The sequence below is a fragment of the Calonectris borealis genome, chromosome 4 (genome assembly GCF_964195595.1).
Source record: "Calonectris borealis chromosome 4, bCalBor7.hap1.2, whole genome shotgun sequence".
In the NCBI taxonomy this organism is placed as follows: domain Eukaryota; kingdom Metazoa; phylum Chordata; class Aves; order Procellariiformes; family Procellariidae; genus Calonectris; species Calonectris borealis.
This window is the reverse complement of record NC_134315.1, coordinates 36,742,183-36,758,127: the sequence shown is the minus strand read 5'-3', so window position 1 is coordinate 36,758,127 and position 15,945 is coordinate 36,742,183. Positions and strand designations below refer to the sequence as shown.

The 15,945-nt window shown below is 40.7% G+C and overlaps 1 protein-coding gene across 1 annotated transcript; it reads left to right on the top strand.

The window, feature by feature from the left end:
- Positions 1-2,101: 2,101 nt before the first annotated feature.
- Positions 2,102-15,675, top strand: CFAP96 (cilia and flagella associated protein 96). The gene is made up of 7 exons (XM_075149224.1): positions 2,102-2,287; positions 3,337-3,556; positions 8,807-8,944; positions 9,033-9,108; positions 10,329-10,508; positions 13,505-13,677; positions 15,531-15,675. The coding sequence occupies exons 1-7, from the start codon at positions 2,191-2,193 to the stop codon at positions 15,577-15,579; spliced, it is 933 nt and encodes a 310-aa protein (XP_075005325.1). The 5' UTR covers positions 2,102-2,190; the 3' UTR covers positions 15,580-15,675.
- Positions 15,676-15,945: the final 270 nt, after the last annotated feature.

The window sequence follows — 15,945 nt, the reverse complement described above, 5'->3', positions numbered from 1 at the left end:
GGGGGGGGGCGGGGGATAGGCGAGACTTGCCCGCTCTGCCTCTTGGACTTTCCCGCCTCCTGGGCAACCGGCACCAACAGAGGGCGGGCGCGGCCCTGGGCGCTCCCCGCCGCCGCCGCCGCCTCCCGCGCCTGGCGGCGGCCGACTCGTGCGAGTGAGGTACCGGCTCCGGCAAGTAGGTGCCGCCGTGCCGCTCGGTTCCCCCTTGGTTCACCGGTCTTCCACACCTTGCGGTGCTGCCGCCCTTACCGGTGGGCCGGCGCACTGTGGTGCAGTGCGTAGAGCTGAGCTGCCCTGAGCTTGGGCAACCGACCATAGCTGTACTTCATCCCGTTTATGCGGTATCAGCGCTCTGTGGTAAAATACGGTATTCCCTCACCTTTCCTGCAGATTCCTTGGGAGACGCTGCAGAATCGTGGTTGCCCGCCTGCTGCCTCGCAATACTGCTGCTTCAAGGCCAGGCTCGTCCACCGCGTTACATCTCCTCAGTCGCAGCCAATTGCTGAGGTGCAAAAATCCTTCCCATTAATCCCTCGATCAACGATCTTTGCTTCACACTGTAGAATTTAATTCCAGGTCTATCTATTTTCGATAAATTATTCATATCCTCCTCATCAGTAGTGCCAGCTAGCTTCATAACAGCAAACCCTTAAGTTTGTTTCCAAGGGTCAGTTTTCTGTCATCTCTTCTTTCAGTGCTATTTGTTGTCGCCTGCCCTTTGGTTCCTTCCCCAATGTCTAGATCTACCAATAATCAAAGCACAGCACCGAGTTTACCTGATGAAGCAATGGTGCATATTACACTGGGTGAACCTCCACACACTGCAAAAGAAAATTGCTTCAGGGTTTTTAAAACTTCTGCATGCTGTCTGTCCTGTGTGCTGAGCATAAGTGAAATGTGGCTAGCCCTTCCATCATACATGTTGTTCCAGCATACTATTTTTTATAATAAAATGTATAAAATCTATATTGTTACATATACTTCCACTGCTGTGCTGCTGCCGCTTTTCTACTCCGCACCCATATGCCAGATGCAGCTAATGTGTGATATTAATCTCTCAGAGTTTTCTGCTGCCTGAGTTATTTTCATTCCTATCTTCCATCTTACTTTTGCCCCCATAGTTAATACCAACATGGGACTTGATCTACATTGTCTTTAATCTGTATTCCACTCTAATGTCCTCCCTGCTCTCTTTCGAGGTGTATGAACACAGATAATTCAGCTATTTGTTTGCATATCCTTGATTTTTTGGATAATTCTTATATTTCACAACTTTCAGGAAATAGCTTTCCTAACATATTAACCAATTGCTTCTACCTTTCCTAACATATTAACCAATTTCCATTCCTGGTGAACATACCGTATATTGTTATCTTCCTTCTCAAGGCAGTTCTTCCTCTAGCTGATTCTGATTCCCATCTCTATTAGTTTTCATTCTGGGAATCAGATCTCTGGTAATCTTAGTGCTAAGCCTGCTCTCTATTCAAGCCCTTGAGTTCCTTACACTTGACTGGGCATTTTCCTTAGTTCTGTCAGGCTCCAATGAGGGCGATGATGAGGAAAACCTAACATTTACTGTAAATCGTTTGCATTAAAACCAAGAAGAAATCGGAGATATTTACCGTGACCAGGTCTTGGATCAGTTAAAGGACTTCCAAAATTCCACTTTTCCAAATTTCCACTGTCTATACACTGACCTTCTATACCATTATTAGAAAGTGACTGAAAACCATTGCTAGAGGTAACCCACAAGATGAAGAAGGAGGCTGCTCAGCATATTTTAATACTAGCTGTTAATGCCACCAAAACCTCTCATCTTAGTATTCTGAAGATACCTGTTATAAATTTTGACCCAAACTATGTCAATTCAGTAAGAATTGCACCAGTTGTATTACAAATGCATTTGATTTTCTCCCTCTGCTCATGTTTTGAATTTGTTTAATAGAGTTATAATGGTGTCTAAATCCCACATAGTCCATTTATTCCGTAAGCACCAAAACTGTCAGTCATATTGTAGATTACTTTCTTCAGATTATGTTTATTGCTAATATTTTTAACCAAAGTGTCTTGCATTTTACATAAATAAACTTTTTGTTTACAGGTGTGAACTGCTTATAGACTTTTGCGGTTGAACAAATAAACAAAGATACTTCAACCCTTTTAGTGTAGTGCACTGTCACAGATCCAGCCATGCCTGCAGAAGGAAAAAGTGATATGGAGAGGATTGGCCTCTTCAGTGAAATGGGTTATGTTACCATTGGAGATAAATATCAATCACATTATATGCGTAAGTACATTTAATTTTAATCACTATTTAGTGATACGGACCACCTCTAGTATCCATCTACTTTCAGAATCACTATTTTCTAATGTATTTTGTTTTGTTAGAGAGAACTGCTTTTTCATGCATTTTCTTTGCTCAGGTCTGTATTATTAAGAGAAAGGCTTGATATGTTGGAATGAATGTATCGAAGAAAGGAAAAATCCAGTAAAACTGAAAAATATGTATGCATAATAGACTGATAAAATCTTTTAGTGTATACATTTCTTCTTAATATTAATTATCTGCGAGTTACCAGTATTTTCCTGCTTTTGTGAAAAACAAGTGTTTTTGTGTGCTCTTTCAGCAGGTTTTCTGTTATTGACAATTACATCGTCATTATTTTTAAATTAGCGTTGCAATTTTTTTCTGTTCTGATCTGACTCATGTGTGTGAGATTCCCCATCCTGTCTTTTTAAAGAGTATTCTCCTTTTCTTGTTGTTTAATGGGAATACTCATTGAGAAAGGTAATTTTTGTAATTAGTAAGGTTACAGAGGTTAACTCTCAGTGGCTGCTTTGAAGTGATAATGCAAAATAATCCTGGATTCTCAGTACAGACATTTCTGCTGTGGTGTTGTGTCAGTGACGAACATGTCCACCAAAACCCTGGCTAATATACTTCTACACCGAGCTGCTGGGGATCCAAAACCCAACTGGAGGCACTTAAGTTATTCTACCTGGTCTGTAATCAGTGGGAGAGAGAGATGCTCCTCTGAAGTATTACTCATAGTATATAAACAGGCATCAGCTCTAGCTCTGAATGGTAGTCTGGAGTAACCAATCTCTCTCCATTGCCTGTAAAGCAAGTGCAGGGGTTAGAAAACTAAAACTAGGTGCTGTGAATACCTTCTCATAGCATTGTCTTTCAGCACAACGATTTACATGCATGATTTACAAGTTAAATGCTGTGTAGTACATTCTTTGAGCCACCCAGATCCAGACTTTAGTTTTTTAGCGTAGGCTAAGAGAAGCACTAACATCGAACACTTATTTACAGAGCTTACTTTTTTAAAGGCCCTTTTAACGAAGCTGCGAGCAAGAACAGACAGATGTTACCTGGGGGGACCAAAACATTGTCAGCTCTGCAGGCAGGTTATTTTGAGCCCCAGTTTGTGAGGATTTTCGGTGGTGAAGCCTACTCAAACCCTGTTCAGCTAAGGAGACGCCATAGATTGGCAGAATCAAAGAAAAATTTGGGCAAAGCTTTCCTTCCCAGTAATGGAGACAAATTCCCGTAAGTGTTGTGAAAATGTTTTAAATTGACCTTTTTTCTTTTCTGTATGCTAAAGATGATTTTCACAGGTTATTGCTTATAAAACCTGTAATAAGAGTACAATATTGTTGCACTGGTGTCATATAACTATTATTATTCACATGTGAAAAAAAGATAGAGCCTGGTTACTCATTTATAACTATACAATCTTTTGTTCTTGTTGCTGCAATACAGGAGAATTCAGTCTGTGTACAGGGCCTAGTTCTTACAGTCTTATGGTTATATTTAGTCATATCTTTCTGCAGCTTTGCTTTTAGAAAGTTTTGAGAGTAATCACTTGTTTATTTTATATATATATATTTTAGGATGCAAGGATTAGCTATGTTCTGGCTTTTAATAGGAATGTAGGACATGGTGTGTAGGCTTTCTGTTGGATATACATGTGCTATTTCTGATGGGACTGACAATGTGTGAGCCCCGTGTTCAAAACTGTAGAATCATAGAATCATAGAATCACTAAAGTTGGAAAAGACCTCTAGGATCATCGAGTCCAACCGTCAACCCAACACCACCATGCCCACTACACCATGTCCCTAAGCGCCTCATCTACACGTCTTTTAAATACTTCCAGGGATGGTGACTCAACCACTTCCCTGGGCAGCCTGTTCCAAGGCCTGACCACTCTTTCAGGAAAGAAATTTCTCCTAATGTCCAATCTAAACGTCCCTTGGCGCAACTTGAGGCCATTTCCTCTCGTCCTATCGCTGGTTACTTGGGAGAAGAGACCAACACCCACCTCGCTACAACCTCCTTTCAGGTAGTTGTAGAGCGCGATGAGGTCTCCCCTCAGCCTCCTCTTCTCTAGACTAAACAACCCCAGTTCCCTCAGCCGCTCCTCATAAGACTTGTGCTCCAGACCCTTCACCAGCTCCGTTGCCCTTCTCTGGACGCGCTCCAGCACCTCCATGTCCTTCTTGTAGTGAGAGTCCCAAAACTGAACACAGTATTCGAGATGCAGCCTCACCAGTGCCGAGTACAGGGGCACGATCACCTCCCTGCTCCTGCTGGCCACACTATTTCTGATACAGGCCAGGATGCCGTTGGCCTTCTTGGCCACCTGGGCACACTGCCGGCTCATGTTCAGCCGGCTGTCAACCAACACCCCCAGGTCCTTTTCCTCTGGGCAGCTTTCCAGCCACTCTTGCCCAAGCCTGTAGTGTTGCCTGGGGTTGTTGTGGCCGAAGTGCAGGACCCGGCACTTGGCCTTGTTGAACCTCATACAGTTGGCCTCGGCCCATCGATCCAGCCTGTCCAGGTCCCTCTGCAGAGCCTTCCTACCCTCCAGCAGATCAACACTCCCGCCCAGCTTGGTGTCGTCTGCAAACTTACTGAGGGAGCACTCGATCCCCTCGTCCAGATCGTTGATAAAGATATTGAACAAGACCGGCCCCAGTACTGAGCCCTGGGGAACACCGCTCGTGACCGGCCGCCAACTGGATTTAACTCTGTTCACCACAACTCTCTGGGCTCGGCCGTCCAGCCAGTTTTTTACCCAGCAAAGAGTGCACCTGTCTAGGCCGTGAGCCGCCAGCTTCTCTAGGAGAATGCTGTGGGAGACAGTGTCAAAGGCTTTACTGAAGTCCAGGTAGACCACATCCACAGCCTTTCCCTCATCCACTAGGCGGGTCACCTGGTCATAGGAGGAGATCAGGTTGGTCAAGGAGGACCTGCCTTCCCTGAACCCGTGCTGGCTGGGGCTGATCCCCTGGTTGTCCCGGACATGGCTCGTGAGCACCCTCAAAACGAACCACTCCATGACCTTCCCCGGCACGGAGGTCAGGCTGACCGGCCTGTAGTTCCCCGGATCCTCCTTCCAGCCCTTCTTGTAGATGGGCGTCACATTGGCAAGCCTCCAGTCATCCGGGACCTCCCCAGTTAACCAGGACTGCTGGTAAATGATGGAGAGCGGCTCGGCAAGCTCCTCCGCCAGCTCCCTCAGTACCCTCGGGTAGATCCCATCTGGCCCCATAGACTTGTGAGCGCCCAGGTGGCGTAGCAGGTCATTAACTTCTTCCTCTTGGATTATGGGGCGTTTATCCTGCTCGTCGTCCCTGTCTTCCAGCTCAGGGGGCTGAGTACCCTGAGGATAACTGCTCTGACTATTAAAGACTGAGGCAAAGAAGGCGTTGAGTACCTCAGCCTTATCCTCGTCCTTGGTGGCAACGTTCCCCCCCGCATCCAATAGAGGATGGAGATTCTCCTTGGCTCTCCTTTTGTCATTAATATACTTGTAAAAGCATTTTTTGTTGTCTCTCACGACAGTGACCGGGTTGAGTTCTAGCCGGGCTTTTGCCTTTCTAATTTCCTCTCTGCATGACCTAACGAGATCCCTGTACTCTTCTTGAGTTGCCTGCCCCTTCTTCCAAAGGTGATAAACTCTCCTTTGTTTCCTGAGTCCCAACCAGAGCTCCCCGTTCAGCCAGGCCGGACGTCTTCCCCGCCCGTTCTTCTTATGGCACATGGGGACAGCCCGCTCCTGTGCCTTCAAGACTTCCTTCTTGAAGAACGTCCAGCCTTCCTGGACCCCTTTGCCCTTCAGGACTGTCTCCCAAGGGACCTTCTCGACCAGTGTCCTGAGCAGGCCAAAGTCCACCCTCCGGAAGTCCATGGTAGCGGTTTTGCTGGCCCCCCTCTTTACTTCACTAAGTATTGAGTATTCTGTCATTTCATGATAGCTAAGCCCAAGCTGGCCTCCGACCACCACACCTCCCACCAGTCCTTCTCTGTTCGTGAACAGCAGGTCAAGCGAGGCACCTCCCCTAGTGGGCTCGCTTACCAGCTGCGTCAGGAAGTTATCCTCCACACACTCCAGGAACCTCCTCAACCGTTTCCTCTCTGCCGTGTGGTATTTCCAGCAGACGTCCAGAAAGTTGAAGTCCCCCACGAGAACAAGGGCTAGCGACTGTGAGACTTCTGCCAGCCTCTTGTAGAACATTTCGTGTGCCTCCTCATCCTGGTTAGGTGGTCTATAATAGACTCCCAGGAGGATATCTGCCTTGTTGGCCTTCCCCCTCATCTTTACCCACAAGCACTTGACCTCATCATCACTACCATTGAGCTCTAGACAGTCGAAGCACTCCCTAACATACAGGGCTACCCCACCGCCTCTCCTTCCTCGCCTGTCCCTTCTGAAGAGCTTATAGCCATCCATTGCAACACTCCAGTCGTGAGACTCATCCCACCATGTTTCCGTGATGGCGACTAAATCATAGCTACCCCGCTGCACGATGGCTTCCAGCTCCTGCTGTTTGCCGCCCATGCTGCGTGCATTTGTGTAGATGCACTTGAGCTGGGCTGCTGATTTCTCCCCCGATTTCTTCCCCTGCATGCCGCCCCTAGGCTCTTCTCTAGTGAGCCTGGTTTTATCCCCTTCCCCCTTTGAACCTTTCTTTCAACTACAACTTGACTCTATAGCAACCAAATTATTTATAAGGGTTTAACTGTTAGAAACACCTAGGCACTGATTTCAAATCCATGTCAGTCAATGAGAGTCCTGTTCACTTACTTTCTGGGTTCTGAGTCCAACAGTGGGAGTCTTGCTTACAATGAAGACCTGCTAGTGTGTTCTCTTCCACTTACTGCCTTCACAAATGTACTTGTTGGCTGTGGGTACAGCAGCTCGTGCTCTTATTCTTGTTATAAGTCTTTTGAATTCTAGACATGAACTTTAGGACAGGTTCTTTATTGCCTTTATCCTCCCCTAAATCTGTACTGGCAGAGTAGTACAAAGCAGAAGTTGGGAAAGTGGTTAGGTTGTGTTTTAATGGAATCCTGAAGCAGTTATGGAGAACGATTATACGTTTCTTATATCCAAAACCGACTCCCGTTGGAACTAAGAAACTAGTGTGGAGCTCTGTTGCTCTTCATTGAGTTGTTATCCTTGGCTGCCTGAATGATAAGCAGCTCTTGGGAATCTTTCCTTTACATTGGAGCCACATTTGTTGTTGGCTGCAAACGGAAGGGTTGCAAAGATGTCATATTCTGAAGATGTGACTGAAGTCTGGGCCTTTCTTTTCTTCATATGTCTGTTCTCTGTTATTTTGTTACTGGCATATAAAAAGCCTACACACAGAAGAGACATTTAAAGAATATGAAATAAAGCACTTAAGGTCTAGGAAACAGCAAGATAAAGGTGGTCTGTGCACTGTCTGTTTGCCCATTTTTTTCTATATATGGCTTTATGAAGTCCCTAAATAAAGGGAGGGTAATGAACAGGCAGATTAGCGTTCTGTACAAAGATGACAAATGTTATCTTGGCATCCTAATCCTGTCAGTATTCATTAATGGCCCTTTTAAGTAGGAACTCATTGAGACACTTTACTCTCTCCCCACAATAATCACAGACAGTACAAGCAAAGCAGATTACCTCGGCTATCTGGAGCAGTTGACAGATCTCATACAGTAGCCCCTGTTTATATTTTCCTGTCCTGTTCTGGGTTTTTGAGGCGTGGGGACAGAGGGTTGGTTGTTTGGGGTGTTTTGGACCGTTGTAGCTGCAGTGGACCAAATTGCCATTCAGCTATTTCATTAGTTTGCCTCGGCCCTTTTCTCCTTTAGCGGCTGTATGATCATGTACTTTGAGAGCATGTCGTACACTCATCAGCAAATACTGATTTTCAAGTTGGTCTTTAAAAAAGAGTCTTTGTGAATTCCTGCAGCTTTGTAGGTGGAGGTATTTCTCCTAAATGAGCTGTGCCTCCTTTTACTTTCCTTCTGTGACAAGACAGAAAGTTAACTAGTCCTAACATCTCCCAGGAAAAACACTTTTCAGATAGATACCCCACGTTGCTTGCCACACCATTATCAACACTAACTTACTGTTCCCTGTAAACTTGTGGGAAAGACAGTCCTCTTGTCATCAAGCATAAAGTCCGTTTAACCTATTCCTCTAGGTCTTTGTGAATCTGTCTCTACCAGTGTTACTTCACCTTGTTGGCGCAAAATTGAGACAACCTCTATTAAGCCTATTTATATTATTAAGATACCTTAAAACTTCATCTTTGCCGCCATCTTGTTTCTGTTTTGTTCATAACACTGTCCATGGAATTGCTGTAGTAGTAGATCCAGGGACAGTGGATCTGATCTGATATTTAACTCTTGAGACGTATATATTGTTTGGGTTTTCTATTTACTGTTGTTTTAGCCCACTAGATACGGAAAGCCTGAAATATTTGCAAAACACTAATTAATGTGTTCATTTGCTATTTTTAGATGTGGACTGGGCAGCTATTATGGAACCATAGGAGGTTCGTATGCATACTTCAGTCCACAACTGAAAGCCAAAGAAAGATACGTTCCTCCTGGAAAGAATTTTTATACTAATCCAGGAAAGAAAGGAACTGGATATGGGTAACTTCACAATATTGCTTCTTGCAGAGTATTTTATTAAGTGTTTCTTGAGTTTTTAGCACCTAAGTAATTCATTTTGCTTTTACAGTTATGCAAACCTTACCATAGGTGAACAATATCCGCATGAACCTGATGGGTATGAAGTAGAAAGAATAAATGCAAAGGTAAAAATATTTGTCTTTATTATGTTTTAGTGTTATGATTATTTATTACAATTTACATGAACTTTTTGTCCCCTGTGGTGTTTCCTTTAGCTTGAAACCACTAATGTTTATTTACAAAGTGGAGGAAGGAAAACAAATTAATGACCAACCTGTATAAAAAAGATTTAGGTATTGTTCATTTATTAGTTTTTGTTTGAGACATTTGGCAGTATCCCACACAAGTTCTACCATTCAGGATTTGACCTTAATTTTTTATTTGGAGACCTTAAGCTATAATGCAATAGTGACCAAACAATGCCAATAGCAAGAACAAGAATACTTCCATGTTGTTGTCAGAAGAATGGGACCTTATTATCCTAGACGCTATATAAAAAAAACCCTGTTCCTTTTTTCATATAAATTCATAAATCTAAGAAAACTCATAAATTTGCTTGATTTTGGTTATCCTGTGTATTTATTTTCATCATATGTAGTGAAAAATGGCAGCAGGAAGGCATTTTTTGGTCTAGGGTAAGAAGAAGATTAGAAGAAACAATTCAGCTACCTGCAGTTGAGACAAATTCACAGTCAAAACTAATTATCCAGTGCAGAAAATGAGAAGAACAGAGGAAAGAGGGAGGCGGGATTGTTTCCACTGGATAGAAAAAAAGGAATTTGCTCTGAGACATTAGCATGAATTACCACATGATACTGTTACTGATGGTACATTTTATGCTTTTCTTTTAATTGTTCATAATGTTGTAACCTAATTTATTTTGAAATGGAATCTGGGAAGAGTAGTCAATATCTCCCATGATACAAAGAACCAATTCCTAGAGAAGCTAAGCTTAATAAGGTGCTCAGAATCTGGGAATCGTAGTGGCCAAGGTTCACAAGTGTGAGCAGCTGGGATGCATGCAGGCAGAATTTTCAAGCATGTATGTATGCATGTATGCCCAAGATACAGGTATACAATACTGTTAGACACATCTTAAATGCACAGTGCTTTTCCTGACATTTTCCTACCATACTTTCATAGTGATTGTTGTGCTTCCTGGTCAGTGAATCTATGTTCCATTATACATGGTGGGTATATAAAATACCTCGATCATCAAACAAGAGCAAAGAAAATTAGAGTGAACATTCTCCAAGACTAAATTTAAATGCTTTCCATTTTTCTCTTAGAATAACAGACAGTAAAAATCCTCAAGATTGTTTCTTTCAAAGTATTTGTTTTACAGAAAGTGCAAGAGGAACATAAACAGTTGGTTAAAGGAGGGCCTTTCAAGTTAAATCTATATCCCCAGGAATATTTTGACATGAATCCCTATTTTAATGACAAACCTTTGCCACCTGTGAAGAAACCACCTCCAGAGAAGCCAATTGCACCACCTTTCAAACCAAGTTCTCCTGCTAAAAAGGTTGGTTTGTCTTATAGCTAAATATTCAGATATTTCCTGTTAAAAGCTTTGCTTACAGTCCATAAAATAGAAATAAATGTTTGGTTTTGCTATTCATTTCTTATTTTTCTTACAAAAGATATTATTCCCTTGTTCTGGTTTCGGCTGGGATAGAGTTAATTTTCTTCCTAGTAGCTGGTATAGTGCTGTGTTTTGGATTTAGTATGAGAAGAATGTTGATAACACACTGATGTTTTAGTTGTTGCTAAGTAGTGTTTATGCTAGTCAAGGACTTTCCAGCTTCCCATGCTCTGCCAGGTGCACAAGAAGCTGGGAGGGAGCATAGCCAGGACAGCTGACCCAACTGACCAATGGGGTATTCCATCCTATATAACGTCATGCTTAGTATACAAACTGGGGGAGTTGGTTGGGGGACAGCGATCGCTGCTCGGGGACTGGCTGGGCATTAGTCAGCAGGTGGTGAGCAATTGCGTTGTGCAGCACTCAGTTTGTATATTCTATCAGCATCATTATTATTATTATTTTTCCTTCCTTTTCTGTTTTATTAAACTGTCTTTATCTCAATTCACGACTTTTACTTTTTTTTCCCAATTCTCTCGCCCATCCCACTGGAGGAGGGGAGTGAGCGAGCAGCTGCGTGGTTTTTGGCTGCCTTTTGGGTTAAACCACAACATCCTCCTACTTTTTTTTCCATTTACAAAGCAATGAAATCTTGTTTGACCCAACAAAAACTGCTAACAGTTTCAAGTAACCTAAAAAGTGTTTCTGTTTAAAATCTGCATAGTGCTGTTAACATACAGTTAACTGACTGCATACATCACAAAAACATACAAAGAAGAAGGTTATGCAATGAATGACAGTAAGACTAGATTACTGTAGCATTTATTTTGTACTCTGTCAGTCGCTCGTATCATTTTTGAACCAGCTAATTACTCTCAGCCTATATAGATAAACATCCTAGAAGTGTCATGGGAATGGATAGCTGGAAGGAGCGGAAAAACTCAGGTTAGTCCCTCTGCTCAGGGAAAGGCTGAAGAATAAGCTCAGGAGTTATCTGTTGCTTGTCCATCAGCAGACACAAATTTGGAACCCGCTTTAGAATTTGCCAACTCTTCAGTAGTTAGGAGAAAAGGAGGAAAAGGATGGGAATAAATATACCTGGAAGGTCTTAAACGGCATAAGAAATAAAGCCTGGAGTTAGTATGAAGGATATATAGGAACACAGTTCATTAGTTCCAGTTGCTTAGTGTCATTATTTCTTAAAAACTAAATGGCTATTTTTCCATTCCATAAAGCATTCCATCTTGATACATTTTTTTAAGATAAGATACTAGATTTATGCCATTCACCTTAGGCTAAACTTTAATTTCACTTTGAAATGGGTTTAAGATGCATAAATATCTCTCTCTTAAATGACTCCAGGTACCTAATACAGTAACACCCCTTAATCTGTCACTTTTCAGCTCTTCATTTTGAAGTTCCATTGTTAGTCACTTAATACTGTGCTCTGCTAACCACTATTTTCCTACTATTATGTCCTTCACCCTTGGCTTATTTGACTGACATTGATTCATCTGAGGAAGATGGTGACAGCAAGGAAAATATAACTATTCAGAAAGAGACAGCAAAAATGCTTACACACGAATAATTGTGTTGGGTGTTTGGCCTCACAGATGAGGCAGCTGAGATCTTTCAGAATGGAAATCCGTTCAGAAAATTTAGCTGCTAGAAAATCAGCACCTCGTCTGGCTGACAGTGCTGGTGATCCTGCTCCAGGCTCTCCATCCTTCACACCATATATGCTTTCCCCATATATTTAAATTATGTGTACTTCCCAAGCTACTGCACACTTTCCCTCTCTGCTGTATAAATTCTTACGGGAAAAATTGCTTTATTGTTGATTGAATCGCTTACTGCTGCACTTTTCAGGAATGCAGCCTCAGCAGACTGTGGGGTTTAGCTGTACTAGGGGATTACAAAGAATTAATCAGGTCTCTGCATGTTTTTTAACTAAAATTTGCCACTCTTGTAGTACTAGTGGATATAATGTTTGAGGAAAAGCCAACGCTGTATTCAATCCTATGTGTCAGAAAGCATATTGATAATAATGTCCAAGCCCTGCTGTACATAACAATCCCTACACCAGTACTGGACATGGAGGTGTACTAGTAAACTAATAGTGACATAGGAATTCCCTTCTTTTGCCACAACATAGCTCATTTTAGTGAGTTATGTTTTTACTTTTTCTGTCACGTTTTTAAGATCCTTTCCTCAAAATCCAGACTTATGAAAGAACATTTGAAACTAAGAATTCATCAAAATAAAGACTAAAATTTTCCTTTGCAAATTTAAGGAATATTTGGGGGTTTTTTTATATATATGTTGTGGTTTAACCCCACAGGCAGCCAAACACCACACAGCCACTTGCTCACTTCCCACCCCCCACACACAGTGGGATGGGGGAGAGAATCGGGGGAAAAAAAAGGAAAATTCGTGGATTGAGATAAAGACAGTTTGATAGAACAAAAAAGGAAGGGATAATAATAATAATAGTAATAATAATAATAATAGTGGTAGAATATATAAAGTGAGTGATGCTGACAGGTAACCAAGTAGCAATCGCTACTTCCTGGACCATATACTGAGCATGACGTCATATGGTATGGAATACCCCGTTGGCCAACTGGGCGAGCTGTCCTGGCTACGCTGCCTCCCAGCCTCTTGTGCTCTTGGCAGAGCACGGGAAGCTGAAAAGTCCTTGACTATAGGGTACTTAGCAACAACTAAAACCATCAGTGTGTTATCAACATTCTTCTCATACTAAATCCAAAACACAGCACTCGGAAGAAATTTAACTCTATCCCAGCCGAAACCAGGACAGTATAATATGATACAGTCTGTTATTCAGTATTCTTACTTGCTTTTGCATGAAAAATATTTTAATTAACTCAATTATATTGTAAATTGGCACTTCGAAAAGTTCTGTTTTTATTCAGTCAGGGGGCATGAAAGGAGGCACATTTGATCCTTACCCAAGCCATTCCACTGACCCGTATGTAACTAAAACATCTAAGGCTGTCACAACTAATAAAGAACGACAGATTTTTCATCCTCCTCCTGGACCAAAAAGCAGACCTGTTACAAGCATAATAACTTTAAATGTCACAAGGTAAGCTCCTTTAATTTGAGTTTATGTTTCGTGTATGCTGTCTACCAAAAGTCATTAGCACAGCTGTTTATTACTGTCTAAAATAATTGAATAAATGAAGCAATGAATTATTAACAAAAGGATAAGAAACATATAAGGAATTTGGCTTTTAAAATTTATTCCTACTTTCTTCTGTAAATTCAGGTTTTCTTCTGTAAATTCAGGTTTATAAGGCTACACGTATTGTAGAGACCTTCAAAATCATGGTATACAGATGTCACTGAAAAATTATTATTTTTTATTCTTTTCTGACTCGATAAATACAAGAAGACCAGGAATGTTCCTGTTAAAAAAAAATCTGTTTTTGTTTTCCCTTATGTTTATGGAATAAAATTGGCTCCCTCTGCTGTCAAACATAATATTAGGTAATCTAAGCCTGTGAAACTTTTGAAACAATGGCACTCAAATTGGATTCCTAACTACAAACATGTCACTGTGCAATGTTAGAAGAAATTTATAGTACACAGTGTCTGTATATAGGTAGATAAGCACATAATTCTTTAGTTTTTTATCTTACTAAGCTATAACCCTTGTATTTAAACAAATTTATTTTCTGGTTTTGGCTCTGTTGTAATTCAAGCAGAAAATCAAGACTCTGTTCTTCAGAGTTATTTTGAGAAATCACTTTCAAATGCAGACTTCTAAGATTGCATGTAGAACAGTTAAGCATATTATTTTGCATACTCCATAAGTAACATGAAATATTTTAGAAATACTTGAGTAAAATTTGAAGAACTGTCTTAAAGGAATCTGCTTCATATTTGTGATTTGTCTTTTACATATCGTATATGAAGTCTAAGAAATATACCACCCTTATTCACCCGTTGCTGTTCTATTTACTTTATTTCAACATGTATCAGCATTTGCATAATCACTTTTTAAGTTGCAGGGATAGTTTGAAGTTTTTTTTACACTGACAAGGCAGAACCAGAAGCTACATATTACTCCACATTGCTTTTCATTACATAATGGAAAGTAAGAAAGAATTGAAAGTAACTTTTTTGGTACACCAAAAAGCATGGTAACTACCAGCACCGATGTAAGAAAGTACAACCTTCCATGTATGCACTGGTGTTTTTAAACTAGTAAAAGGGAAAAAGTCTGAGTAGCCTTCTTATCACTGTAATTGTTTGTATTGTTGTTTTATCAACAGAATAAAAATTCATGTTCCCAAATGAAATGTTTTTATTGGGAAAAAAACCTAACTGTATGTGAAGTAGGTTTCAAAATTGAAAGGGGGAGACTGATTGTGAATTACCACTATATGGTCACAGATACAGTTATGATGGATTCATTTTTCTCTTTACAAATATTTTTAATTTCACATATCCAACAGAAATTCCACAGAGAGAAATCAAAACTAGTATTTAAAATTCTCCACTAGTATTTCTCTCCTCAGAATTTTAAAGAATGTATTTATTTTTGGTTCATTATTCCTAGGTTTAATAGAATGAGAATTGTGAACTGAATTTATTATAAATATGAAGCTCATAGCTCACAGATTTTAAGAAATGTGGTGAGACATTTTTCAAATCATCTGCTTCCCCAGTGAATTACAGTTCTTTATGTACTTTCCAATGGAAAGCTTATCTTCTGCTATTTGGACCATAATCCTATAATTGGATTTGCTAGCGTAGATTCTTGCTGTCACGCAGAGCTCTATTGAAATAAATTTGACTTCATGAGGATTCAAGTCATTAAATCTAATTACAGGACTGGGTGTACCACAGTTTTTCATTTTTACAAAAACTCTTCTAATTTTTATGGTGATATTCTACAAAAATCTAATAAGTTTATCTTCGTTTACATTTCAGATCATTAAATGTAAAGAACTACAAGACTGCACAGATGACATCTTACTAGGTACAAAAGGTGAAAGGAAGGGTACATTTTTGTGTACCGTTACACTGACTCTGTAAACTGTTAACAAACCAAATGAAAATGTGAAAAGTGGAATTCAAGTATATAGGACAATCCAATCTGTTTAATTATTGAGAATGCAATCTTTTGTTTCTAAATATAAAGCTATAACAAATAATTTAAGATCATTTATTTTTTAGCTCCAAGGTTGTATTTTTATATAAATTTTCATCTTATTGCTTAACTGGACTTTTGAAGTGTACTTTCAGAAAACATACTTTCTAATGAGTAATTTGGGTTGCAAATTGACTATATATTACAGTGGAAGAAAGTGCATATATTTTAAAGTGAGTATCAGTGTATGTATTA